This window comes from Anopheles darlingi, chromosome 3 (assembly GCF_943734745.1).
Source record: "Anopheles darlingi chromosome 3, idAnoDarlMG_H_01, whole genome shotgun sequence".
NCBI lineage: Eukaryota > Metazoa > Arthropoda > Insecta > Diptera > Culicidae > Anopheles > Anopheles darlingi.
The window spans coordinates 20,009,741-20,036,361 of NC_064875.1; the positions used below are offsets into that span (position 1 = coordinate 20,009,741).

The 26,621-nt window shown below is 49.2% G+C and overlaps 1 protein-coding gene across 1 annotated transcript in view; it reads left to right on the top strand.

Annotated features, from left to right (window-relative positions):
• The first annotated feature begins 871 nt into the window (after positions 1-871).
• LOC125953763 (uncharacterized) overlaps positions 872-26,621 on the top strand; it is a 42,846-nt gene continuing 17,096 nt past the window's right edge. Inside the window, exons 1-3 of the mRNA XM_049683536.1 lie at positions 872-1,842; positions 13,389-14,171; positions 20,878-21,013. Of these exons, the coding sequence (XP_049539493.1) occupies positions 14,102-14,171; positions 20,878-21,013 (206 nt within the window). The 5' untranslated portion in view covers positions 872-1,842; positions 13,389-14,101. The remainder of the gene's footprint in view (positions 1,843-13,388; positions 14,172-20,877; positions 21,014-26,621) is intronic.

Sequence of the window (26,621 nt, forward strand, 5' to 3'; positions counted from 1 at the left end):
CGACACGAACGCAGCTGGTCACCGTGGTGAGGCTTAATCAATTTTAATCAACTGTTAACGATTAATAATCTGCCTCTAATCCGCTCCGCCGATGGTACGGCGACAAAAATACCTCAAGGCGGAACACGGTGCACGGTACACGTTGTTTTAGGGGCCGCTTGCCGGTGTCAGCTGATCCGAGGGTTACACAATCCCCGTCCGTCCCGACGCTATCAGCATCGCCATCATGAAGAGGAGCAGGAAAAAACATCAAAACAGAGTCAGCAAAACAAACACACGCCAATACCGACGATTCACCTACGTCACGGAAAAGGGAAAGGTTTGTGTGTCTTTTGACGGATGGTGCGAACAGCGAAACTGGGATGCTGGGATGCACGTGATAAGCGTCGCTCGGTGTGGCGTTAATCAGTGAGTTATGTCTAGTTTTCGTGGAATTGATTGAGGATTTCTTTTCGAAGTAGGAACAACTCACCATGAGCATGAACCTTCCGGTGGTCGATTCGCTCCTGTTCGGTGCATGCTGCAAATCCGTACCGTAAACCGGCTGTGCGGAGATTGCACCGGGATCCATTTCGAAACCGAACAGGACACATGGACGACAGCATCTAATAATCGGATACCGAACGGCACGATGGAAACCGAAGGGGGCTTCGTTCGCTTTCGTTCGACCACGCGGCCGGAAAAAGGGATTCGGAGGAAAATCATCACAAACCACGTTTCACGAAGCTCCGTAGCCGGCATCACGAACGGCCGCTGGCGTATCAAAACAATCGCACGAACTCCAAGCGACGACGACGACGATGCCGATGATGACGACGGTGGACCTAGTAGTGGCCGCTTCAGTCGCGTTCAGAGCTCTCGTGCGAGTGGCTGACAGTAGCAGCAGTGGAAGCAGTAGCAGCAGTAGCAGTGCCAGCGCGCGCGCATCGATCATCATCGAAGCGAGTGATTCCCGGATGATCTCGGAACACTCGGTCGTGAGCAACGCTTTTCGTTTCGTTTTCGGCGCGAAAGTGCAGCAAGTGCAACCACCACGTGGCCGCAGGTGCTTCAACTACTATTCAGGCCATTAAGTGCTGACTCGGGATAAGGGATTATTTGTCTGCGTAGCTTAATGCACGAACAGTGGAGGAGCTTGTAAAAGAAACAGGAAGGGAAAATTGCCAATCCGCAACGTACACTAATCGGCTATTCGCGGTGTTGTGATTGCCCTAAGTGTTCGTAGGTTCGTGTTCGTCCCTCTCACTAACAAACGAGCAGCGAAGAAGGCAGTGAAGAAGAGGCAGAAGAAAGCAATACTCCTTCATTAGTTTGTTGGTTGGTACCATTAGACCACGATAAATCGAGGGAAATCGCCCTGGCTGGGCGGTCTGCGTGACGCCCTACGGCGTGGTAATCGCCCCCCTCGGTACGAATAGGAACATTATCCTTTGTGGTGTAAATTCCCTTCCCCCCCAATCGTACGTCTCTCTACACACTCATATGGACATTAGCGTGAACAAGTGCTAGCGAACCAAGTGTTGCACAGCGACCCTCCCGAGCGTACTGTCATCTCGAGCCAACCGTTAAGATCTTGATCAGCGCAGGAAGTGATTATCATTTGAGCGTGGCAGTGGCAGAAAGTGGTGGTGCTCTAGGGCAAGGCCAAGTGGTTTCACACACTCCTCCTCTCGTCGAACCGCGCCGTCGAAGCGTTGTCGTTGGCGCAATTGTTCCGTGATCCACGCATCGTTTACGTATCGATCGCAGGCACTCGCGCACACCTGGAGCAGGTTCTGAAGGACGGGCACCTTGCTCCGGTTGCTGGTTGTGTGGACCGGTTCCGGCCAGCACGAAACCTTGGTAAGTAGTAGCAACGTCATTGTCTTCATCGTTGGTCTTTTTTGATGCCATTGACATCGGTGAAGGTGCTGCATCGATAATGCACATGATAAAGTGGTCTTCATGGTCGTTTTTCTGTTCAAGTCCAGGAGGAAAAACGAGTTTCTTTTATGCACCGTCTTCAATGCATCTCCCTCAAGTGCTGCTGATCACTTGCTAGATACGCAGTAGCTGTTGTTGACCTTTTATGCTAGCGGCTAGTTGCGAGTGCAGCATAAATGGTGTCACAGCTTCTCAAGCCGAGAAGATGATCGAGCAGATGTCAGTTTGCTGCTACCAAATGCAGCTAACAACATCTCTCCCATGGTCTGGTTTTGCGCTTTCAACGAGAGATGGCCTCCGTGAACCACGAACATCGTGCCCTCGGTGCTAGAAATCATATTTAAACACGTAGCAGCAATAGAAAAGTTGAAGCATTCCACCGGTTGGTTCCGAAATCGAATCGTGAAAGTGAACGAAGTAGAACACCAGCACCAGTAGCAGCAGTAGCAGTAGCAGCAGGAGCAGCATTTCGTTGCGCCATAAAATGTCGCCGAAACCAAACAGAAGACCCCCCGAGTTTCGCTTAACTCGTTTCCTCGTTCCTCGTTCTCCACGCTGATTGCTTCGTCTTAATTTGGCTAATTACTAAAATATCATCTCGTCTCTGCGTTGTGGCGCTTTTCGAAACGGACTTTGAGGGTTCTCCCCCTTTCCCTTTTGGACTTGAGCGCGCGACAGGCAACAGCAGGCAGCGCCAGCGTGGTGCCATACTTGAAATAATAACCAGGTGGCGGATGCGCCTGGACGCCTGCGGCCACGAGTTTTCAATTGGAAAATTACTGGCCAACGGCCAAGGGCCAACGCGAACGGTGGTGGGGTGCAGGTCACCCCCTGAGTAAACTGTTGCCAGCAAATGTTTCCACTGGTACTAGAGTACTACATAGTAGAATTGGAGACCGAGGGATGAGGTTTTGGGTGAAAAGTTTTTCCAAAAAGAAAGCGAAGGCTGTCGCTAGGAAACTAGACGCTAACCTCTAGGACCTTTACTGCTACTGCTGTTGCTACTGAGGTGATCAATTAACTCAAGATCTCGTCGCGAGCGTCGCGAATGCATTCCGCGAACTACGGTCCGGCTTATCGAACCCTCGGGTTGTGCGATTTTTCAATTTTGTCCTTTAGTCCGATGGTGCTGGTAGAATTCAATAGAAGCACTGCGCGACGTGGTGCTTGTTGCGACTAGCCATAGGCTTCATCAACCGAGCGTCACCGGTCGTAGGGTCGTACTTAATTAAGGCACCGGCACACCGATTAGACGATGGCCAGCTGGCCCGGCACCACACAACGTTCCGTCCGTTCCGTCCGTTGTTGACTTTTTCTCTGATTGTTTCGCGTGTACGCAGGAAGCAGTTCTCGGTACGCTGCACGAGTCGTCATGACGTTGCGATGACGACGAACTACGTCGACTACGATGGTGACGACGAACTGACGTCCCCTCCCCCCTTTCCGTCACGGTGATGGAGTGGATGAGAGATTTAATTGAATCAAAGTTGGCTGTCGCGTACCGTGGCGCTGGCGCGGTGGAAAATGCAGTTCCCGAAACTCGCGCGACAGCTCCCGTGAACCACTACCACCACCAGGGCGAACTAAGTGAATTATCTAAAACTTGGTCACGCTGCCAGCGAATGGCGGTCATGCCAATCTTGATTTTCAAGACACGCACCTACCCCTCGGTCTCGGGTTGCGCCTCTAAACAAGAAGCGACGCCACGTGTCATGCTGCGAACCGCGTTTTTCGCGCGAAAATCACAATCAAAGCAGGGTTCGGGCCTCGGTGTTTCTACACCGTCACCGAGAGTGGAACCATTTTTAGAAGCACTGAGAGTGGTCCGTCTGCTGCTGCTGGTGCTGCTGGTGCTGCTCTGTGAATCCTCCAGATGCCGGCCAGCAGCGAGTATCATCAGTAGTGATGGCCCCGGATGCATCCTGTTTTGATGCAACGCGAGGCTGGGAAACAAAGAAAAAAAACAATGAAAGCGTTCTCCATCGAGGAGTTGAAGAGAGTTTTCCCAATTTCCTCATGCAGATATACCTTTATGGCCTAGGGATGCACTTCGCGTGTTGCGGATGCTGGTGGTGGGACCATGATGTGCATTTTCATGAACGCCTTTCGGAGCCAATTTGAAATTTAATATTCGTTCAAGGTTGCTTCCCCAATTTCCTTTGTTCTGGCAGGTTGTTCGCTGTGTGTGTGTGTGTGTGTGTGTGTGTATCAGTGTACATACTAGGAGCTCTCTGTTTTAGGCAGTAACTTTAAAATGGCAATTTTCGTGTTGCTTAACAACCAGTAAGTCTATGGATCACGAGCGAAATTGAGTGGAATAACAACCGAACGAGAGGGTGGTGCATGGGTGTGCATGGGTGACGTGCATTTATGTCTTTTATGGCCACGGAAAACGGTCTCTGCACTCCCAGCGAGGGAATTCTCCACTGTAATCACCATGCATAAGATCAATCTCGCAGTTAATGTGGCTATGGGTTAGCACATCCGCCATCGAGGGCTCTTCAAATTGCGTTCCATTTAAAGTGGCAATAGAGAGAGAGATAACCCCCTCGCGGCTTCTATTTATAGGCGAATGAAACACTATCGATTGCTCGATCCTCGATTTGCTCCCGCCGGGAGGGCAATTTCGAGCACCTTTCCGCTACATTGAATATTTTGCAATCTGGTGGAACCACCCACCCCCCCTTTCCGCGGGGTGGGAAGCACTTACACACCTCACTGCCAGCAGATGGAAAAGTGCGCATCCCGCAACCATTAGTCAGCGGGGTCACAATAATTGCTGACTGGTATTGTCGTGCCAACGCACGCGGCGGGGGGAAGAGACGGGACTTCACACGGTCCATCATAAACCTTTTTTACTCCTGCCTCCAGCCTGCAATCCCCTCTTGCCGCTTTCGCTTTCTTTCCTTTCGTTTAATGTGTCTGCGGGGCCGCAGGGAATGGGAAAACATAAAAATACGCCTCGTTTACGAATTCATTTATCAGAATGAATATTAATTGCTTCATTCGCCATCCGTGTGGTGTGGTGGGGTGGGGTGGGGTTGGGCTGGGTGGGCTGGTACGGTGGTACCAGACGACACGGTACAGGTACCAACCCGTTTGGTGGTCGGTCTGGTTCGCTTCAAAGCACGTTCCCGCGAACCCTTTTTTGGGCGCTACGCATCCTTCCCGCTACGGATCCTTCGCGTCGCGGTTCGGCGAAGTCGCGCACGAGTGCGTTAACGAATTATGACAAGCAGAAAGGAAAATATTGTCGACACACATACACACAGCGCCCATAAAAAAGGGGAAGGAAAACGATGAAGAGACGAGACGAGGACATGAATCGCTGCAGGGATCGTGTAGCGTGAAAGGTCAAACGCTGGGGAGCAAGAGAGCCGAGGGGTTAAAGTAAAAAGTCAAAGTCAAAATTAATGTTCCGTTAATGGCCCAAAACAACACCTCCGCCTACTACTGGGTACTGGTGATGGGCAACGATGGTAAGAAGGGATCCTCGGAAAGTGTTCCTCTTGCTGCTTGATCAGCGATTCATCGATCAGTATTCAGTGGTAGTCAATCGATGGGGGAGGGAAAAACCGGGACTCGCCAGTGCGCTGGAAAATGGGAAAAAGGAAGGGACGGTGAACGTAACCACAATCCATGTTTGATGCATAAATCAAACATTGGCTCCCGTTCGCGAACCAGACGCACTTGTTACCAGAAGCACGGGGATTCGTTTAAAGCTCGGTCTTTCGGGGTCAATCAGACATCTAAATGTCAGTGCACTTATCAGGAAATGGTATTGTGCCTTTTAAAGAGGGGACTATGTTGTTTTATTTAACCTTTTCGGATTTTTTGTTTTACATTCCTCCGGAATGATGAAACATTCAAAAATTCAACATAAATTACAATGATACACTTAAAAAGTACATCATTTTCAAAGTCGGTATCCATCGCAGATTTCAAACCACAGAACGGATCTTTTTAAACTATTGCATGTTTTATCTGCATTCCCTTGAAAACCATATAAAACTCGCGTTTCTTATCGAAAAAACTCTCGTAAATCGCAATTTACTTCTCCAATTTTGATGATTATATTTCTAGCTGCTATTTTTACGATTAAAATCGAGAAAACACGATTTTATTTTAAGCAAGTTTTTTTTATTGATTACTTCTCATAAACATCGTTCTGAGTTTATAAACTTCAAGCCAAAGTTTCGACTACTGGATGCATCTGATCTGAGCTACTGTAGATGACAGGATTCATCCACAGCTGACAGATGAGCGGCCCGAATATTTTTCATGGTTGCTACAATTATGGCTGCTCTATTAAGCATTACAGCTGCCGAATCGAGCGTTTAATTCCTGTGCTTTAAATGCCTCGAGATTTTTTTCTACTTCTACACCTAAAAATTATTGGATATCACCCGCAAAAAAAAACGCTTTGGCACAACGAGCACTCCTCCAAGGATTACTAGATGGCTTCTCACAGTGTTTGGTTACCTCAAACCCCTTTAAAAAGATGGCATTGATCGTTGCCCCCCACCAAATGTATGCTCCATTTTTTCTATTAAAATAATGAAACTTTATGAACCATTTTAATGCAAAACATCCACACCACATTCGTATGCACCATCATGCGGCGCTAAAAACGCCTATTGTAATATTTCGTACAACATTAATTAAAAACCCCAACAGCTGGTCCGGCACCGCCGTTGGGGGCCCGTTTACTTACGATTTACTTCTCCGGCGCCTTTTTGGTTCCAATTCCGGTGCCCATTGACTGCGGCCACTTCGCTCAGGAGTTCAGGAGATTTCTTTCCTTCTTTTTCACCACGAACACTAGTTTCTTTCTTTTTTGCTTTGCTTTTCTTGTATCCGGCTTCCTGTTTTATATCCTCACGAATACTTTTCCCATAATTAGTCTTAACGGTTACCGACTCAACTTCTGCCGAGCTGCCACTGAGTTCCAACACCTCCCCCACCCCGAATACCGTGTCTAGCAGCTGCAGCAGCTTTGCGTCTTTTGCCGTGGAACGTGGAGAAAGAAAACGAAATGTGTGCTCGCATCCAACGCCGAATGAGCGGATCAGCAGCAGAAGCAGCAGCACCAGAAAAAAGGGGATCCGTTTTCGCAATGTGCACTTCTCGGTGGCTTAGGAGAGTTTCCATCCCACTCCAACTCACTCACTCGCTTCACGCTCCGCTGCCACCTGTAAGGCGAATCCCGAAGGATGGAAACCGCTTTTGCGAGCGTGAGAAGCTCCTCGAGAAGTCGAACGTCGTCGTCGTCGTAGCGAAGTGTGCACCAGCTGTTTCTTTTCTGCCGAAGGAAATACCCTCGTACCGGTGCCGGTGCCGGTGCCGGTGGAAATTGAAAATTAAAACTAGCATTAAAATAATTTTATTAAATTATAATCATGCACCAACGGTACCGGGCATTGGCAGCCAATTGGCAGTCGACGGATCCCCTTCCCCCCTCTTTTCCCGGGGGCACCCGCAGAGTTGAAAGAAGAATTGTAAAATGATTATAATTTCCCCTCACCACACACGCGGCTCCTTTCTGCGGTTTTTCTTCCTCCATTTCCTCCTTATGCGAGAGAGCAAAAACTATTTCTAGATCAAAATTATGAAATCCATTGGAAGCTTCTCACGGGCTGCTGCTGCTGCTGTGTTGCCATTGCGAGAATCCGGCAGCTGAACTAACCGACGCTAACGGGATGGTTGGCTGCAAGCTGACGAATTGTAAATCGCTATCGCGGGACTCTCCCTCTCGGGCGTAACGGTGTCGAATGATCCGGTAAAATCCTATAATGGGATGTTCTGGAAAAGAAAGAAATCCAGCGAAAAGCTTCTCGCCAGCCACTCGCCAGTGTAACGGATCCTTCCAAAACTTCCATCCACCTCCCTTTCCCCAAAAAAAAAAGTCCGAATTCGAGAGAAAGAAGAACCAAGAGAAAAATCTCTTGGATTGCGAATTAAATTATAACTTTGGACACTTTTCTTACCATCTCGCAACCTCCGTCTCCTCCGTGCGATATCATCCGCTTAATCGTGAGTAGCTCGCTCGTCCGGGGGCCCAATGTAATGCTGACCACCGGACCGGCAACCACGCAGTAGCCGGAGCAGCAGCAGCTTGTCTGTTACTGTTACTACCGGACCTAACCAACCGACCGACCGCTGGAATAAAATTGAAAATGAAAGCATTACCGGGAATAGAAAAGGCCAAACCGCGCTTTTTCTCCAATCCCACCGCCACCCCGATCCAGCTGCCATTCGTGGTCAGCAGCTGGGTTAAAACAGTAGAAAAGTGAAATTAGCAAATGAGTTGCGCGCAGTTGAGTTGCCGCCGCCCGACCACGAAAATGCTGGTCCTTCGTTCGTTCGCGAACTTTGGTTTGGAAGGTCAAACCGTGGTAACACTCATCTCATAAAGAAACAATAATTGGGTGAGAAGGAGTGCAGTAAGTTTGAAGACATTTTTGTTTTTGGGGGGCTGGTGGGGAGCAACGGATAGGAAAATGTGGAAAACGAAGTATTATAAATCCCGGGGCCCTGCAATGAGACAGATCACTGCGAAGTGAAATTGAACACGGGTCAAAGCCCGTCCTGAAAAGGGATTTCGGGTTCCCGACTCGGTAATCGACGAAAAGGTGTCACCGAAGCTGGCGAAGGGTTGCGATTTTCGTGATTATAATGATGCGATGGTTAATGACGGGAGTTGTTTGGTTCATCGTTTTGGTTTCGTTTTGGATGTTCCGTTTCGCCATTTAAAGGCCCTTTATCTAAGGGGAGCTCCTTTGGAGGTTCCTTTTCTCCTTCAGAAGAGACACCAGTATTATGACCGTTTTGCTGCCAGCAAATTAAGGGATAAAAGTTGCCCCTCCAATAGTAGTTCCAACGCAGTCCTTACCAATATCAACTCATTGGGGAAATTCGTGGAAAGTATTGTACTCCTAGCACTAGCAGAACTAGAAAGCCATTCCGAAGAATAACTGCTGCTAGCGAAATAGATCCGTGGGGAGAGAGGGAGGTCCGGGCTGGTTCGTGAAACCGTTTGCCATCGAATGGTGAGGATAAACTTTTCACACTCCGCTCAGCAGCAGCATTATCTCGGTGCAGCATCTAATGTGGCGCCGGAGAAGCTTAGCGAAAGCACATTGAAACCGAGGCGAGTCGGTGAGTTTAATTGGTTTATCCGTAACAACGATCGCACGGAGAGCGAAACTTATGATATTAATAACCTGATATGAGGATGGCGTTGCTGTTGCCGCTGCTGCTGCTTTTCAACGAACTTATGCTGAGCGCGGCTTCCTGCTGCTACTGCTCTTCCCGTGTGGAAGAAGTCCAGGACTGTGCAGGAGTCCCGCTGAGGTTATCGTCCTCCTTTTGTACTGCTCAGCCCACTCGGGGTTTTAGTAAGAGACGAGGGCGACTTTAAAGCAATTGGAACTGCAGCTCTGTGTGCAGCTCCGTGGACGCAACTGCGGTGAAAATGAAGAGCAGCAGCCCTCGATTCCTTGCGATTGGAGTCGTGTCGTGTTGGTGAGTTTGGGGGAAAAGGGAAAATACTCCACACCAAAATCAACTGAAATGGAGCACTTCATACTGGGACTCGCTCTCGCCTCGCTGCGTGATTTTTCCGGCGAAACGTTTGAACTGCAGCTGACTTTAGCCGTGGTTGGGTTTTCTGCAACTCGCGCACTTCTCTTGGTAGGGGAACAAGTCAGCTGTTCCCTAGTGCCGGGTTTTATCGTTCTTTTTTGTGCTTGCAGAAGCGCAAAGAACATGTTTTTTTTTGTGTGTGTACGAAAACGGGATTCTATTCTTGATGATGCGGTACATCACTCTGCGGGAGATTCCGGTATTCCGGTAAGAATTGAAAATGGAGGACGATTAGAAGCGCAAAAGGCGACTAGATTTTCAATCAAAACCGAAACCGAGTCGGATATTTGAAGCCACGGTCCCTTGGTGAATGGTCTTCTGAAGTATTTTGGCCCCGGTGTTATGAAAGCGAGTGTCATAAGCTTCGAGGATTTTTAATAACAAGCAAATTTATTTCACACAGAGTAGCCTGAACGGCGGGGGAATTTTTTTTGCGAGTTTAAAACTCTTTCGGATTGTTTATAAAATATCTAGTACACTCTGTTTTTTGCTTTTCAAAATTACTTGAAAATTTACTAAAACAATACAGTATCAATTTCAGGCAGGCGTGTCTTCAAAAATGCATTGCCTGACATTTGCAAATCAATACTCTTTGATTAAATAGGAAGCTTTTCCAGATGTTCCCGTCGGGTTTTTGTAGAAGTTTCCATTTTTAAATTTTTGTTAGATTGTGAAGTTGAAAAAGTTTTGCTTCAAAACGAGTTTTGAACGAAAATATGTTAAAGAGTGAATCTACAAATTAAAAAAAAACTCGAATTGATTACTTGGAAAAAGGTTCGGTTCTTTAGCTTTTATGCTACGATGGACACCGATTATGAAAATATTTATCAAAATTATTTTTATGCCATATTTTTCAAAATTACCTATCTTTGTCATTTTTTCTTCGATTGATTCATTTAACTTTTAAACACTAGTCTTGAAAGATTTAGCGAAGGCCAAGCCAAATAAAGGTAAAAGTTTAGAATTGAACAAAAAAGATGAAATAAAACCGTTAATCTAATCCACGATAAGTCCTGCGTGAACTGCTTCTATCAACCAAATCCTCGTGCTGCACGATCATCACGCTACAACCCCGGTAACATCTTTCCTCACTTCCCCATCACCAAATCGAGCTGCTCCCCGTAACGTCGAAATGGTGGAAAAGTTTTCAATTTATTATGAATAAAATTAAATCAGTACACTGTTTATCAAAAACTTCCCAAAAAACCCCAAAGCACCATCCTTCGCCGCTCCCTCGAAGGTTCGTGCTCTTTGTTGACTTCGATTCCGAGAACCAACCGGCGCGCCAGGGACAGTATCTTGTTCCCCTGCGTATTGTTTTCCCTAGCAAAATCCTCATGGGACTGGAGAGCGTTTTTCTGCGAGCTGTTGGGCATCACTCGGTGGATAGTTTAATGATCCTGTCCCCACTCGCCACCACCACAAGGGTTCTCGTGGGGCCTCTGGAAGAACTATCGAAGCTCTTTCGATCGTAGCACTCGATGGCCTGGTATTGACAAAACGAGGATTTTATCAAGCCAGCGGGGTGAGGGTATAATGAGTCAGACAGCCAGTCAGGGCAGTGTTCATTTTCCGTAAATCTACACTCCCACCTCCATAAAGATGCCTCGTGACATTAACCCATGAGGCAAAAGGGGAGGCGAGATACTTCCTCGATTCCCTTCATTAACTGGCAAAAGTTTTCCTCTCCAAAACTCCAAAGCACCACCAGCTCCCATTCAAAATTGAAGCGAGCGATCGAACGATGGAAGGATACACCATCCGGAACGCCAGCAGGATTGACGGCAGCGGTGGATGTTGTTTGGAAGGGATAATAATACTGCTGCGAGGCGGCAAAAGTTTTTCTCCCCCGCCCCCTAAAATGTTGTCATTTGAGACATAATAGTTTATTTTTATTCTCGACAAAACGACATCCGCTTGTTGAAGTCAAGGCTGCGAGAGACCGAGCAGCGGCTTATCACGCACTGTTTTTTTTGGGGGTTCATAATTCAGAGAACGCCACATGCCAGACCACATCACGAGCTGTAGAGTCTGTCTCTGCAATGGTCCAAAGGTGACAGACAAAACCGACGAACTCTGTATGCTGCGTCGATCGGTTGATTCTGGGGGATTGGAAGCGCAACGCAAAACACAATCAAATGCCAAGTGATTAATGGTGTTATCATGGCACGAGTAGAAGCATCGAACGATCCCCTCCCGAAAATGCGGGCCACAAGATTCCCGGTTCAGCAGATTCTGGAACGAAACCGTTTCTGGTTTAAACTGCACATCGCGGAATATCACGCTGTTGCCGTCCGGTGATAACGGACCTCTGTAGGACCTCGTTTGCTGTCTGGCCCGTGTCCAGCAAATGTAATGGAATGTGATTGATTTAATTGCGGCATGACGGAGGGAAGTACACTCGGCCTATGACCGTAGCCGGGTTTTTGGAAAGATTAAATAAGTGCTAATAAAAACAAGGCAGAGGCAGAGCGAACGGTAAAGCCGGGCTATCAGCGCCATAAGCAAGAGCGCCGCACGGTATTCGCACCATGTTTTTCGTTTGATTAATGTTTCGCTATTCAATTGCTCCTTGTTTTGTCGGTGAATTGTAAATTGTGTAGTCTGCGTATTAGGCGTTCTTATCAGACAACAAAACCAGGGCAGCTTTTAGGTCTCGCGAAGGAAAGATCACTAATTCGCTAACCCATCTGAACGCCGATTGTTATTTGGCGTAAGTGCGTGAGGCCAATATAGACACTCCGGGCGTAACGCCCCAACGAAGACCTCCAGCACCACCCTCTACAGTTCAGTAACGCGTAGAGGAAGGAGAACCACGCGAAACGTTCGCATGATTTATGTTACTTTGGTCGCGAAATTTATAAGAAAACTTTCGCCGCTCACTGGACAGGCGCCAGCGGCCGAAGGACTGTCCGCGGAGTACGCAAAGTTTTCCCGGCATTTCCGCTTCTTCGGCCTGTGGCGTGCCGCCCCGTTGCGGTGGTGGTCGCGAGCAGCATAAGTTGTGTGGTTTGATCAAATTGAACAACTTCCAACTTTATGGTTGGGGAAGGTGAATAAGATGCGTAAAAGCAAGCAAGCACAAAAAAACGGGGGAGGAGATGGAGATGGCGAACATGAAGCGAATGAAAACGTCAAGACAAATGGCACAGGAAGACACGGACCGACCGACAGCACCACCACCGTTGGCAATGGCCAAGTGTCATCAGTTCCGTGCGGTTCCGTGGTATTCAAATATAATTTTCACCAGCATAAAAAAAAACGCAGGGAGCAGCTCAGGAAAGGGTCAGAAGTGGAACCTGGCAAACGGTTCTGCCTCCCTTGCGGCATTTCTTCATCAAAAGTTACAACGAAAAAACATCACGGCACGGGTGCGGGGACGGTTCTTTTCGTTTTCGTCCATTTCCTCTTGCTTGACGTGCTTCTCCTTCGAACGCGACAGCAACAAGTGACAAGCACAGGTGGAAAGGGAGGAGGAGTATCATGGCCCGGACCGTTTCGGAAACAAGATAATGACGATCACGCACAAAAAGTTCGCTTATTGTTTAATCGTGAAGTCACACATTAGCAGGGGCCCAAATATTGAGGAGGAAGGGTGAAAGATGGTGAACATTAGATAACTCAAAGCTTTGGAGTGTTTGCTAGCCATCAACAAACGACCAAACTGCGCGAAACTTCGTCTCCCCTTTTACTAATTCTCCTGTAATGGACCATTACCGGACCAAAAATTTGCATTTTCCTTCTGCCGCCGCTTGACAATTGTTTACTAACTCGCATTTCAAAACACTTACACCGTTCCGTCTCCGTCCGCTACTCAACAGGTTCAAACGAAGCAAGCTGGTTGGTAACAGCAACACCAACCAACAAACAAACCATCCAACAGTCAACAGCCTGTCCTGGGGGCAAACGAGCAAACACTCCCGACCCCGAACGAAAAGGACACCACCTTTTGGGAGGATAGTTTTATCCGCTGGACTGGGACGGATAAATATTCGTCCTCTCCTCTCCGAGTTTCGTCACGAACCACCGCCACCGAAGGACAATCCGACCGCAACGCTTCAACCGTCGGCTTCGTGGAAAGGCGACGAAAGGCATTTACCATCGAAACCACAGAAAACGGCCGAAGGAAACAGACAAAGTGACAAAGAAAGAGAGAGTGTGTGAGATAGAGAGAGCGAAAAGGACGTGTCGTTCGCCCAGACGCCCGGAAAAACCTCAACGCAAGTAGACGGCACCAACGCCACCATCCCTTCGGTGGCAGTGTGTGTGTGTGTTGTGATAAGGAAGGTGTGCGAGTGTTACACGTGCCTGTGTGTGTCGTGTTCGTGTGCGTGTGTAGCACAACAAAGGAGGGAATTAAAATTTAACCATTTTTCCACACCCAGAAGCCGGAGAAAGGGTGTGCGACGAGTGTGTTTCAAATCCACCTCCCTTACCCTTACCAACTACCAACAACATCAGCATCATCGTCATCATCATCATCGTCAGACACCCCCTCCTCCCCCTCGCGTTCGAGTCATCATCACCCCTGAGGATGAAGATTAGGCGAACGGGCAACAGCGCTGGTGTCAGTGTCTTTCATCTGCTGCTCGTCACCATGGCAGGTAAGCACAGCCGAAGCGCGACATCTTGTGTGTGTGTCCCAGCGTTACGGTTGTCGTTGTTCTGTCATCTCACTTTCGACTCTCACTTTGCTCGAGGCGCTTCATTGCTGCTACTGCTGCTGCTGCTGCTACTAGTACTCCTTTCGCTGCCATCATTACCACGTCATCATCAAACAGCTTTATCATGGCGCTGTTGCTGAACGGTTTCTCGGAACAAATCAGCCCGAGGCGAGGAGACGCACGCGATATGAGATTGTTTACTTGTATACCAACCAGTGACACTGACAGACTAGCAGTGTCCGTGGAATAGGGCGGAGAAAGCGAATCCCGGCCGCAAAAGGGGTAGCAGCGTTGGGGTTGACACAATAATTAAATTAACGTTTAATTGAAGCGCGTCTATCAGTAAGACGCTGTAGCCGTATTACATTAACCTCGTTACGTTGCCTCCTGTTCCTGGTTGCCAGGCCCCAAAGAGCCAATATCAATCAGTCCGAGTAGCCCGAGAGAAAGAATGTTTAAAGTTTAGTCGTACCGCGAGTTCAAGAGCGGCGACGAACAAAAAAAAAAACAGGGAAAGAACATCAGGACCGTCCTTGTCCTTAAGGAACCGTTGTTGGATAAATGATGGTTCATAATTATAAATCCAAACGAGCACACCACGTCCTTACTTATGGTTCCCATTTACAATAGTCGTCCTGCTAGGCGGCTGCCCTGTAATGTCTCCCTGGGCGCTGCTCAGAGAGCGGATTGACTCAAAATGGCGCGCTTCATCATTAGAGGGGATTGGATCCTTCCGGGTGGTTTTCTCGTGCTGCTGCAGCTGCCACGTTGCTACCGTGGAACAATGGAAGGCACTTACGTACTCGCTGTATGTGTGCGTGTGTGTGTGCGCATCTGTTTGCAAGATTCTAAAAACGGTGCTTTCGGCGGACCAAACCGAGCAGAGCAGACCAAGCAGTAATCGAGCTGATGGTTACAATATTTTCTCATCCTCCCAACTCCGCATTCTCCGGTCGTCTTCCTGGTCACCATCGCGAATGCACATCCTGGATCGGATCGTTGCACCATCGGCCGGTGGTGCACGGTGCTGCATGGTCTGCTTATCGCACCTCTCGGGGGCCCGATTTTGGCAAATTACATTTATTTACATGTCCCGGGGTCCAGTGCTGCAACCATCGGGCTGCCGTGTGGTGTATACGTCCAGGACGAGCCCCAGAAGGCACCCCTGCAAAAAACGAGGTTTGGCAAACTCGTGCCACGATGGTGGTCTGTCCATCCATGGTCCCCGTTCCCTTCTGTGCTAATGCTAACGAAAACCAAACATTCGATTCACAAGCACCAAGCAGTGTGCTAGAGCTAATAGAGAGAAAGAGAGAGAGAGAGAGAGAGAGAGAAAGAGAGAGAGAAAGAGAGAGAGAGAGAGAGAGAGAGAGAGAGGGAGAGGGAGAGAGGGAGAGGGAGAGAAAGAGAGTGCTGCGAAATCGCGAAAATGAGTTCGTTGGTGGTGGTCCTGTTCCGTGGTGGTGGTCACGGTCGCGGACCGAAAACCGAGAAGCTCAAAACCACTTTTCGAGCGAACGAACGGACCCGGCGCGCCCGGGTTTTATGTTGCGATCGCTGCTAATCGGATCGAATCCCGTGGTCAGCAACCAGCAGGCAGTGAGGGTCCAGTGAGTTGTCACCAGAGAAGAACCCTCGGTAGGCCCGGACCGCGACCGCGTGTTGTTAACGAAATCAATTAAAATAAGGTCGATCGTATGCCGTGAATCGCACACGCACACACAGTCATATAAAGCAATCAACCCCGGGGATAGGCCACGGATTCGCGAATTGTCACAAAATGTGAAATTGCATTCCCGGCTCGGGGCACGCCACGAGGACAAAACCAGGATTATTGAAAGGTGAACTTATCTTTTGAACGCTTTCTTTGAACAGTAGATCACAAAAAGCAGTGATAGAGTTCTTTTGGTGAGAGAAGGGGGTATGCAATGCACCACCACCACCCCCGTAAGGGATGAAATTGACCCCGTCCGGAAGTGGATACTGCTGCCGATAAATTTAATTCTTTATTGCGTGTTCGTGGCATCGTTTTAAACTTCTCACCGCCATTTCCTACACCGCCACCCTCGAAAGACAATGTGCAACAGGCGGGGCATCTCCCCCTTTACCACGAGATTGTTCCCTTCTCAATCATACCAGCAGCAGCAGCAGCAGCAGCAGTCCCGGGAGGTGGAGCATCGTAATGGAACATAACCTCAATCCCGGTGGTAGCGCACCGCCACAGGGCTATTAAAATGGTTCTCTCCGTTGTTGCTGTTGGTGGTCGATGACCGGGGTTGACTACACGTGGAAACCACGAGGACATCTCTCCGGCTAAACCGCAGCATCGAAGTGCAGGCCACACATAAAGCGTGAACACAGACACACACACACACAGCGCAGGCCATTGACCATGTTTTGCGAATCAATTGTGAAAACATTGTGTCTGTGTGTGTGTGTGTGCGAGGAGTGGAGAACACATAAACATAGCAACCGTACGGCTATGGTCGTATCAGGGTACGTGTACTCTTCTCGTTTCTCTTTCTGGGCGCGATAATTTCCGTTTCCGAGTTCCCGGGTATCCTTCTCCTTCCTTCCATCCATTCAGGCACCAACCTGCGAGGTACCTCGTTATTCATTAACGATTTCATCTGTTGTTAAATAATCAAATAAAATTTTTAAACAAAGCGCACGCACGTGAGCTAAAGCTCATCGGACAATTATGGCCATCGACCCGGGGGGCCACCGGAGGGCGCGCCCTTTGGTCGGTCGGTTCGGTCACGACGGGCAATTCACGGAAGTACGTGTTCGCCCGTGCGTTCGCACACCAATCGTCCAGTGGGAGTTGCATTGTTGATTGCGAAATGTGCTGCTGCTGCTGCTGCTGGGGCGTAAAAACATCCGGGCATTAAAATGAACAAAAAAAACCGGCAAAAAGGAAGAAGTAGAAGGAATCAGGAACAGAGCACACACACACACATAAAAGGTAGTGCCGTGCATTTAATTAAAAATTCACGCAGAAACCGGGGCTGGGAGAGTCAATGCGTTGCGCTCTTTCCGTGCTTCCGCGCGCAGTCCCCGGGGCTGATCGGTGAAGGGCGAATCGGAACAATTTGATTGGCATCGGAGTGGCGGATCGCCGGATGTTTGGTTGTGAAACATGCTCTGCACAAACACTGTGTGTGTGACTCGATGAGTGAAGGAAAGGGAAGGAAGTAATAAATAAATAGGCTAGCAATAAAGGCCCAGGACACAGTCCAGGGCAGCGCGCCATCGCAGTGTGACTGTGAAGTCAAAGGAGAGAGAGAGATCGTTTCGGACTTGATTGGGGATTGCGCGAAGAATGAAGATTTAATTTATTGATTGTGGTTTAATTTATATGCTGTGTATGTGTTGAGGCGTTTTCCTTCGAGCGCTCCGGTGTCATTCGGGGTGCAGTTTATTGTGGGATTCCGAGGAAATCACCCGGGGGTAGAAAAAAAAATGATGCAACACAAATTGTGGTCGTTTGATAACAAGAATCCTACAACAGCAGTTCCTTGAAAATGATGCTGCTTTTTTGCCGTCCACAATTAGAGCTTATCGAATGCAGTTCTCCGTAACTGTGGTATTCAATTTCCCTGATGTCTGATAACAGTAGGTAGTAGCAGCTCATCACGAATGCTGCATTGTGGTCAGCACAGGAAAAGCTCAACTACAAAATGAGCTGTCCCGTACAAATCAATACAATAGGATTTTCCAGCGAAATTGTTTCAATTATTTGGCGTGTGTGTGTAATTTTGCGCCATGTTTTACATGCCAGGTACAAAATCATAAGCGGTTCAGTAATGGGTTGAGGTCGTACCAGGAGTGGACCGCTGTATTCGCTCCCCAGAAATTGCCAATCACGACCATTGCCATTTAGCCGATCAGCAGTTTTGCTCCGGAGCTTCTGCGGAACACACGGTGGCCACAGCAACGTTTGACGGTGTCACACACACAAACGCACGCACAAAAGCACGCACGCACAAGCAGCTTTAATTAAAATCCTTTCACGCGACCATCGTGTGAACGAGCGACGATCTCGCGCTCGCGGATCTGTGAAGGATTGGCCTCGCATAAATAATGCAACCACCACACCCCGAGTGGGGGAGGTGCATATCACCCCCCACCCTACCTTCCACCACCTGGAGTGCATGTGTGCATGAAGCCTCTTTTGCTAATGCTTTTAATAAGCTTTGTGGTAATGGCCGGAAACTTGGGGGAGAGTTTTCAAACGCGGGAACCACGACCCCCTTCGCATTGGTGCAAGGAAGGGTTACATCCACGCGCATTGATTGACCATACGTTAGACTCATCGATGGAGGCGCTTCGGCGTTTATTTGGAACACGGTTTCGGAGCGCGATTTATGATTCGCTTCGGACCGATCGTAGCGTCTGCCATTCGAGCAGCTTAGAGTTCATAATCTTCCCGGTAATTAGTCGACACCGGGTGACGCCGACACAACACAATGTCGGTCTCATCATCGGGTGCTGCTGCTCCTGCTGCAACAGGAGTGCAGCACACCACCGAGTCCGGATCCGGATCCCGGGGGGCGCCATCATTTCCGTAGAATTTTGCGCTAGATTTGGCCCGAACCGAGAACCGAGAACCGAGCACCGGGAGTGCGTTAGTCCGATGCTGTGTGGTGTGGAGGAAATTGTGCCAATTCTGATGAATCTCGCTCGCTCTCTCTCTTTCTCTCCCTCTCTCGTGGAGTTCTGGCAGCGAAAAATGTGTACATAATTAAATAAATTAATTTATTTCCCGTCATCAGCAGTGCTGTGGGCTGAAGGTTATTCATGAGCACACACACACACACGCTGAGTGGCATACCGGTCGGAATGTGGTGGCACGGTGGCCTGGCGAACGTTCAAGGAATGCACCAGTCACGCAGCCATTCGCGCCCGCCATTTGTGGAGACTGCAAGGCACGCACCGTAAAACACGTAGACACGTGGCCGCGTGCTGCATTGTCGACAGTGCATCCTTGCCACGCGGATAACCACGCGAAACGCTTAGAGAGCGACTAATGGGATACCGGTGACGACGCCACCACCTCGTCGACATTTGTCGTTGCTGTTGCTCTCATTTTATGATGATCAAAAGAGGCTACAATTTGTGTATTAAAAAAGATACTTTTTAATAGGATTAAATGATTGCAACTTTTCCTACCAACAGGGATGGGGGCAGAGATTGCGAGAGATTAGAAGCAATTGAAATTCCAAAACGCAACACAATGTTTCAAGTATCTATCTCTAATTAGTGCACGAACGTTGGGGGAGCTTAACAACGAAAATCCACCTCGAACTCCGATGTGATTGTGAAAGCTAATTCACGCTGCAATCGAATATGCCGGGGAACTGGGACCGAAACACTGGGTACCTGCTCATCCGATAATCGCATTTAAATATTATTTGCTGGCCCCTCTACCTACCTCTACCATGACCCCTACCATGTCGGTTCCACTGCAAGTCGGAGTCCTAATCCTTTTGCGTATTAAATTTTAGTCCGAAATCAATTACGGTACATTCCTGCTTTTTTGGACGGTGGATAAAATTGGGTAGCTCGCATCATGAAACCAACCGATGGCCCGGGCGACCGTCGTATTTGATCAAGAAGTCCTCTAGGACGGTCTAGACCGCGACCGAAGAGTAGTGATTACGGTTTTTCGGTCGAAGACCTCTCCCTTGGACTTAGAACGATCTCAGACAATGAAGCCGTGCCGCAGCAACGGGACAAGCATTGCCTTAAAAGCGTCGTTTTATGCACTTTTGTGTGGCCATCTTAGTATGCCGCGGTCGAACGGCTATACCGACCGCCGGAACGAACGGAGTAGGCCGAGATTGATGCAGACGCCAAAGCTAAATGATGGAAGAGATTAGTGAGTGCAGAGGACGATCTAGTACGTTCGTTTCTCTCGATGAGAAGGACTCTTGTTAAGGTCCGTAATGGATCTGGATGGTAAGTGTGTGGCCCTTTCGGTAACAGAGAACCCGGAGCTCTAGCTCGATGCTTCAAACCGAAAGGCATAGCAACCTATCCATAAATTTATTACTCCTACCAGTCGCGGGGAATGACGCAAATGGGTTTCCGTTGTTTGTCTTTACGAGGGGAATCCACGAGCACTTGGTTTGCGAGCCTCGAAGGGAACGCCTCTGTTTGGGCGATGTGAATGAAGTAGATTAGCGTGCCTCAGTGTGCCAGCGGCAGGAGCTACCGCCAAATGAGCCAAAACTGCTTACGAAGCCGAACAGACGATTAACCTATCACCCGTTAACGGTTGATCGGAATCATCGCTCCCCTGAGAGCGGAACGTCGTCTAACGAGCTCGTCGGACTCTGCTCGGTCCTCGTACATCGTACCAGGGGGAATTTTAAAACACTGACTTGCCGGCTGACTGGCGTACAAGCTCCGGAGGTCGATATAATGTGTTCTCTCCTCCTCCATTTCCAGGATGTATGCCGGTATCCCTGGGCATGCCAGGATGAAAGGATGGTCCGTTACGTATCATGATTGAAATTGTCCTAATCGTCCACAAAAACGTCCCTCACTCGCCCAATCTTTCTGACCCATTCTGGTTCCCCCTGGTTTGCTCTGTAGAGTTGACTAACGTTTTCCCCGTTTTGCTACCGGTTCTACTTCACAGCGCTCGTGCGGCAGTGCGGAGCGGAGGACTGCGGACAGGAGGAGCTGGTGCAGTGCACGAAACCGTTGCAGCTACTGTCCGCCACCTCGGAGCTATCGTTCGTTACGAAAAAGGAGGAACTGGATCAACTTTGCCCGTAAGTAAAGCCACCACCACCCAGTACACTCTCATTGAATCTTATATCATCCATGTTCGGGTAGTAAAAGGGAAGGTAAAGGGTGTGAGGGAAGGGGAAAACTTTTTGCCAGCACCAACTAACCTGCACCGTTGCTGGGCGTGTCGTTTGAGGTTAGGTCAATTTTTAGGTGACCGTAATCATCTCCCTCGTATCGTTTGTGGTTGTGCTGAGATTGCAGCAATCCAGAAGCCAGTATTGATTTCGTACTAGGTCATTGAAGGTGGTTCCATGGAACTCCATGGAAGGCGGGGGCATGGCATGGCATGGCATGGCCTGACCTGCATCATCATCTTGTACGGAACGAGCACTCCTGGAGCAGCATCCTGGTGCCGAGACGAGGCCAGACAGATTTCTGACAGATTGCCGATCTTGGGTCTCGGGTGTTCTGAGGCGAAAGACTAGAAGTCCGGATCATGTGATGTGTCACGCTTCATTACAGCAGACAAGCTAGTGCTTAATGATATTGTTTTACATTCGATCAAGGTTCTCTGACTTTAGATGGTGTCCTGACCTGAGGGGATCTATTGCTTTTTAACTCTGATGCTGGTCTGTCGATATATCCAAACTGAATTCAATAAACTCTTAATCTGCTTAATACTCTCTTCAGACATCGTATGCAAATACTAGAAGTCTCGAGTTTATCTTCACAGAGTAATTTGTGTGAAGCGTATGTTGCTTATCTCCCTGAGCTTTATCCCTAAATACCTAATTAGCTTCCTCTATTAAGCGCATGAATATTGCGAATGAAACTTCCCCGGTAACCTCACTATATCATGGAGCAAAATTGCTCCGCTAGAACACCACCACCACCACCACCAGTATCATCCATAACACAGGATGGACCTCAACATCATCATGCTGAGGTAAACCGCAGAACAGAACTCTCATCGGATGCAGTTGAAGTTCCGTAGTTGAACCGCACACACACACACACACACATGTTGTTTCTATCCCGCCTGTCCGTCGGCCGCCGCCAAGCCGGCACCGGAAGCGTGCAATGAACGTCCACCGAGGGGCCACCAGAGCTGTTGAACCGAGAAACCTCCAGACTGACTCGGGCTCGGCCAAACCTCACTTTCCGGTCGCAGCGGTGCAGTCTCCCATTCCCTGGGATGTCCGGAACGACGGAAAACAGGAAACCTGCAACCGAGTCCTAACCGTCGGCAGTGGCGGCGGTGAACTCGACTCTCGGTCCCTCGGAACACCGTGGCGGACCACCGTGTTGGTATTGTCGTGATAATATGCAACACACGAGCGCCCGCGTGGTATAATTAGAGAAGAGAAACTTTTCTAATTTAACGTTTTAACACATTTCCCGAACAGACACGGCACGGCACGGGATCGGTTCGGTCGTTCATTCGTTCGTGACGAGAACTAACCGAGTGCCGAGGATTGCACTGGAAGGCACTCGGAAGAAGGGGATGGGAGAAGGGGCGAGAACAACATCCCAAAAACACCCTTCAACGTCTTACCCACTAGGACTTGGAGTGTTTGCCACACAGAATGGACCCATTTGTACCCTTGGCCGTGTCTGGAGAGATCGTCGTTGTCGTGCGGATGTCAGCGTCACATCTTCGCGATAGTCCGCCCTGGCTTAGCTGAAGCGACACTTCGATGAAATGGTCTCGAGCTCCGCAGACGAGGTTTGTTGAAAATGCGGCTTCTGGAACAAGGTGCTTTTGATGAGAAAAGTTTTTGCGTCTTTCTAATCAAATCAACAGCCGATCGTGCTGTTAAAGCCGAAGGGTTGATTTTCTCAGGAAACAGGAACAGGAAGCTTCCATTCATAGATTTACGTTCGATTCGATGCTCGATTGAATGCAGCGTTCTAGCACATTACAACACGTCGCTAGACAACACACCTGACACTCCCGGGAACTGCCTCGAGAAGAAGCAGCAGCGGCACGTACTTTGACAAGTATTTCCGAATGAACATTCCAGTGAAATGGCAAAGCGCTTCCCGTGGTGCAAAGCATAGTGAGTGATTTCTAATCTCGACCCCTGCTCGAATCAGTGACTTTGGTCACCGCCAGTAGGCGTAGAAGCATTTCATTAAGCTTCGGCTTCGACATCAATCGGATGCATTCCATGCACCACAATGTCCCCACGAGCAAGCCACTCCTACGTGCGTTTACGATCGGGACATGCGACATACATACGGTCCCTCCCGTCCAAAGGCACTGGAACTAAAAATTCAATAACGAAACTGCATTCGCTTCATCCGGCGGAAGGATATTGCAAATAATTCATACACACCGGTACCGGGACCGGGACCGGAATGGAGGCCGCTCCAGCTTTAGCCGAACTCAAACCGAGCGCTAGCGACCGAATTCCGGATTTCTACTTCATCTGTTCCGGGGCAGCGTCCTCCCCAGCAGCGTTCACCTAAACATAGCAATTTCCTTCCGAATGACTTCACTTACTTCGAGACTCTTGGTCGGTGGTCCTCACTACTGCTCGTTGCAAACGTTCCTAGCTGCTGTTGGTGGTTGGAGCGCTGTGCTCTGCACACCGTACCTTATACCTTCTGCTTCTGTTCGAAACGATGGACGATCGTCTTGTCGAACGGCCGTATGCCTAACACAACACACGACACACAGCAGCAGTACACAAAACTATTGCTATTTGCGCTGGACAAATAAAACATGTACTTCAACATAAATAAACATTACTTTCCACATTTTGTAGCGCACTGTTGAATCCAATCCTACGGCGCTGGAACCCTGGGACTGGTGGTTGTCCCCCCCCGGTTTGCTCTACAACGTTGCAGCGAGCCCGAGAATCGAGAGTCTGTTTGCCTCGGTTAGTTGTCCTAGCGCAGCGCCATTGGGGACACCACGTGGGGTTTGCGTGTAGACCCGAGGCAGAAGGCCTTTCCGCCCTCCTGGGCAGACATCAGACCTCCGTTGTCATTTCGGCTTTCCATCACGCAATACCAAAGGACACCACAACAGACACACGCACACACAAACACACGTGTGCACGTGTTCTACGCACACCCTCCAGAGTCTGGTTCGGCTCGGTTCGGCTGCCAAAAAGTTCACATATCAAATCAGATGAAATATAAATGAACTAGATGACCTGTCCTGATGGCTACTGGAAGGGGGTCCTTTCCTGTGTCGGAAGAGGTGAGTCCGGATGCCAACGGAGTGCCAGTTTATGGCTTTACGTGTCGATGGTGAACCGAAGAACGTAAACATTCACCCGAACCTCGACAGACGGACTAAAATGTGGAGGAGGGGGTGCAGGGGGTGATTCTCACCCAACAAAGCCAAACCGAAACCGGATGGAGCTGCTATTGAAGTCTGAAACCGACCACCACAACCATCCACACGCCACATGCCGGTCGGGCTCTCTTGGGCGGGACACAAACAGATGTACTTAGCAAATACCAGTCCACCAGTCCACCAGCCCGCCGGCCACGGCCACCAAGGCAGTGTTGTCACCAACAGGACCGTGCAGTTCCTCGATTCAACTCGGCGATTATGCAAAAGGAAGACGAAATTCGACTTCTTAAGCAAATGTGTATGTACCCGGGCAGTCCGTTCGGTCACTCGGTGCACGTTGACCATCGTCTAACAAGCGGCCTAGACGGGGAAGTCCAGGGGGAAGGTGGAACGGTCCTGGGAACGGTTACAGTTGCTATCGGAGCAAAGTGACCGGAAACGGGGCGAGAAGGATACAGATAAACCGGGCACACACCTCCTTCCACCGGTACTTTCTGGACGTTCTTCAAAGTTTTCCCCACAACTCACTTCCCCTTTCCTGGTATCTTGTAGAGTCCACCGACGGAGATCGGTGCTGCCAGCAGAGGCACAGGACCACCACAAGACATGCAGCCGGTCGTCCTCGTCCTCGTCGTCGTCGTGTGGCACATGTGCCGGTTGTGAATGTAAATCCCTCACTATCGGATTCATTCATGATCGGGGTTCCCTGTGAACCTTAGGATCAAACGAGGACACCCCCTTCCCTGACGTGGGTGGCAGTTGAGGTGAGAGGGAACGTTTGACAAAAGGGTGAAAAAAGCTTTGCCAGATTAATCTTTCAAAACTCTCCCATCCGCACACACACCGCACTTCGCCTTTGGCCCGAGGAATCCGGCAGGTCACCGGCAGGGGCCGAAGTTACAGTCCGACAGTCGAACCGAACAAACACTCAATTACACACCCGGTCAGTCACAATCGACACCATCAACCATCGGACAGAGGGAGAGAGAGAGGAAAAGTTTCCTTTTTGGGCTCCGGAGATCGGTTTGCAGCAGCAGCAGGAAACAAGCAGATGTTGGTTCTTTCCTCGCTTCTTAAAACTCCCCGGCTTCCACTTCCAAAGGAAGGCTGTTTGTCACCTGTGGTGACCATAATCCAGCTTCAGTTGGAGTGCGGTTGCAGCTCACCTCCAGGCCTTCAGGCCATCGAACTTGGAACTTGATTTGTATTGTTACGGTGCTGGGAACGGAGCGGACACTGGACTGTCCCTTCCACGAAATCCTTTTGATTGGAATTCACTCGAATGACGTTCAACACAATGCCATCGCCCGTGGTGTTCAAACAGACAGGTTATGGTTCTAACGAAGCATCATGCATGTTTGCATCGGTTTTTTTTGTGTTTGAAATAGAATGTAAATCCGAGGAGGCGTTTCTCGAAGCATGCTTTGTGTTGCGTCATGCACTTCCACTCAGCAACTGACGCAAAAGGAGTTACTCCTCTGTCAGACGGTGTAACTGTTACCCAAAACTCCGTCTAATTACTCACACTAAACAAGCAAGAATTAGTTGTTTTAATGATAATGCCCGCTAACCAGTGGAAAATCGAGTGAACAAGTAGCCTTCTTATCCCCTCTGAATGGTCCATACCGACACCACCATTACTGCATGGCAACAGTCGTCTACGCGCGTTCAAAAGCTTTTTGTGAGGTTAGGAACACATGCTAGCCGCCACGACGGCACCAAAAATGGCCGGATTAAACCGATTCTGTTGCGACCCTTATACGTCGCTCGCCACGTTAGAAGTTCGTAGTCGGCAACGTAAAGTTTGAATGAAAATGGCTACACAGAGGAAAGGCGTAAAGGAAGGAACGCGCGCAGACGACGAACTCGGCGCTGCAGATAAACAGAGCCGGTGGTAAAGCAAATTACGAATGTGAAACACATTCCCCGCTTTCGAACTAAAGCAGCTAGTGAGCAGTCCCGTAACTACCTCCTAGCCACTGTATGTGGTTGTGTATGTGTGTGGTTCGTAATTAAAATTTATGACGAAAGCTGCTCGTTTCGGGTTTGGCTTGAAGGCTTCCTCCTCACCTCATCCTTGGACCGAGGCACACTGGCAGACGGACGTATGGATGTTTCCGGGAGGTTTAGCGTTTTTGTTTTTCGCTTTCTTCTCACCGCCGGCGGCCATTGACTTCTCTCGGAGCTCCCGGATCCCCGCGGGAAGTTGGGGGTATAAAATAAAACATAACGACATCTTGAAAGAGATACGGTTTCGTTTCGTGCTCCGATTGCAACGGCGCTTCGGGTTCTCGGTTTCAGTTGCAGTGCACCAGTGCCAGACCAGACGAGAATCAGTC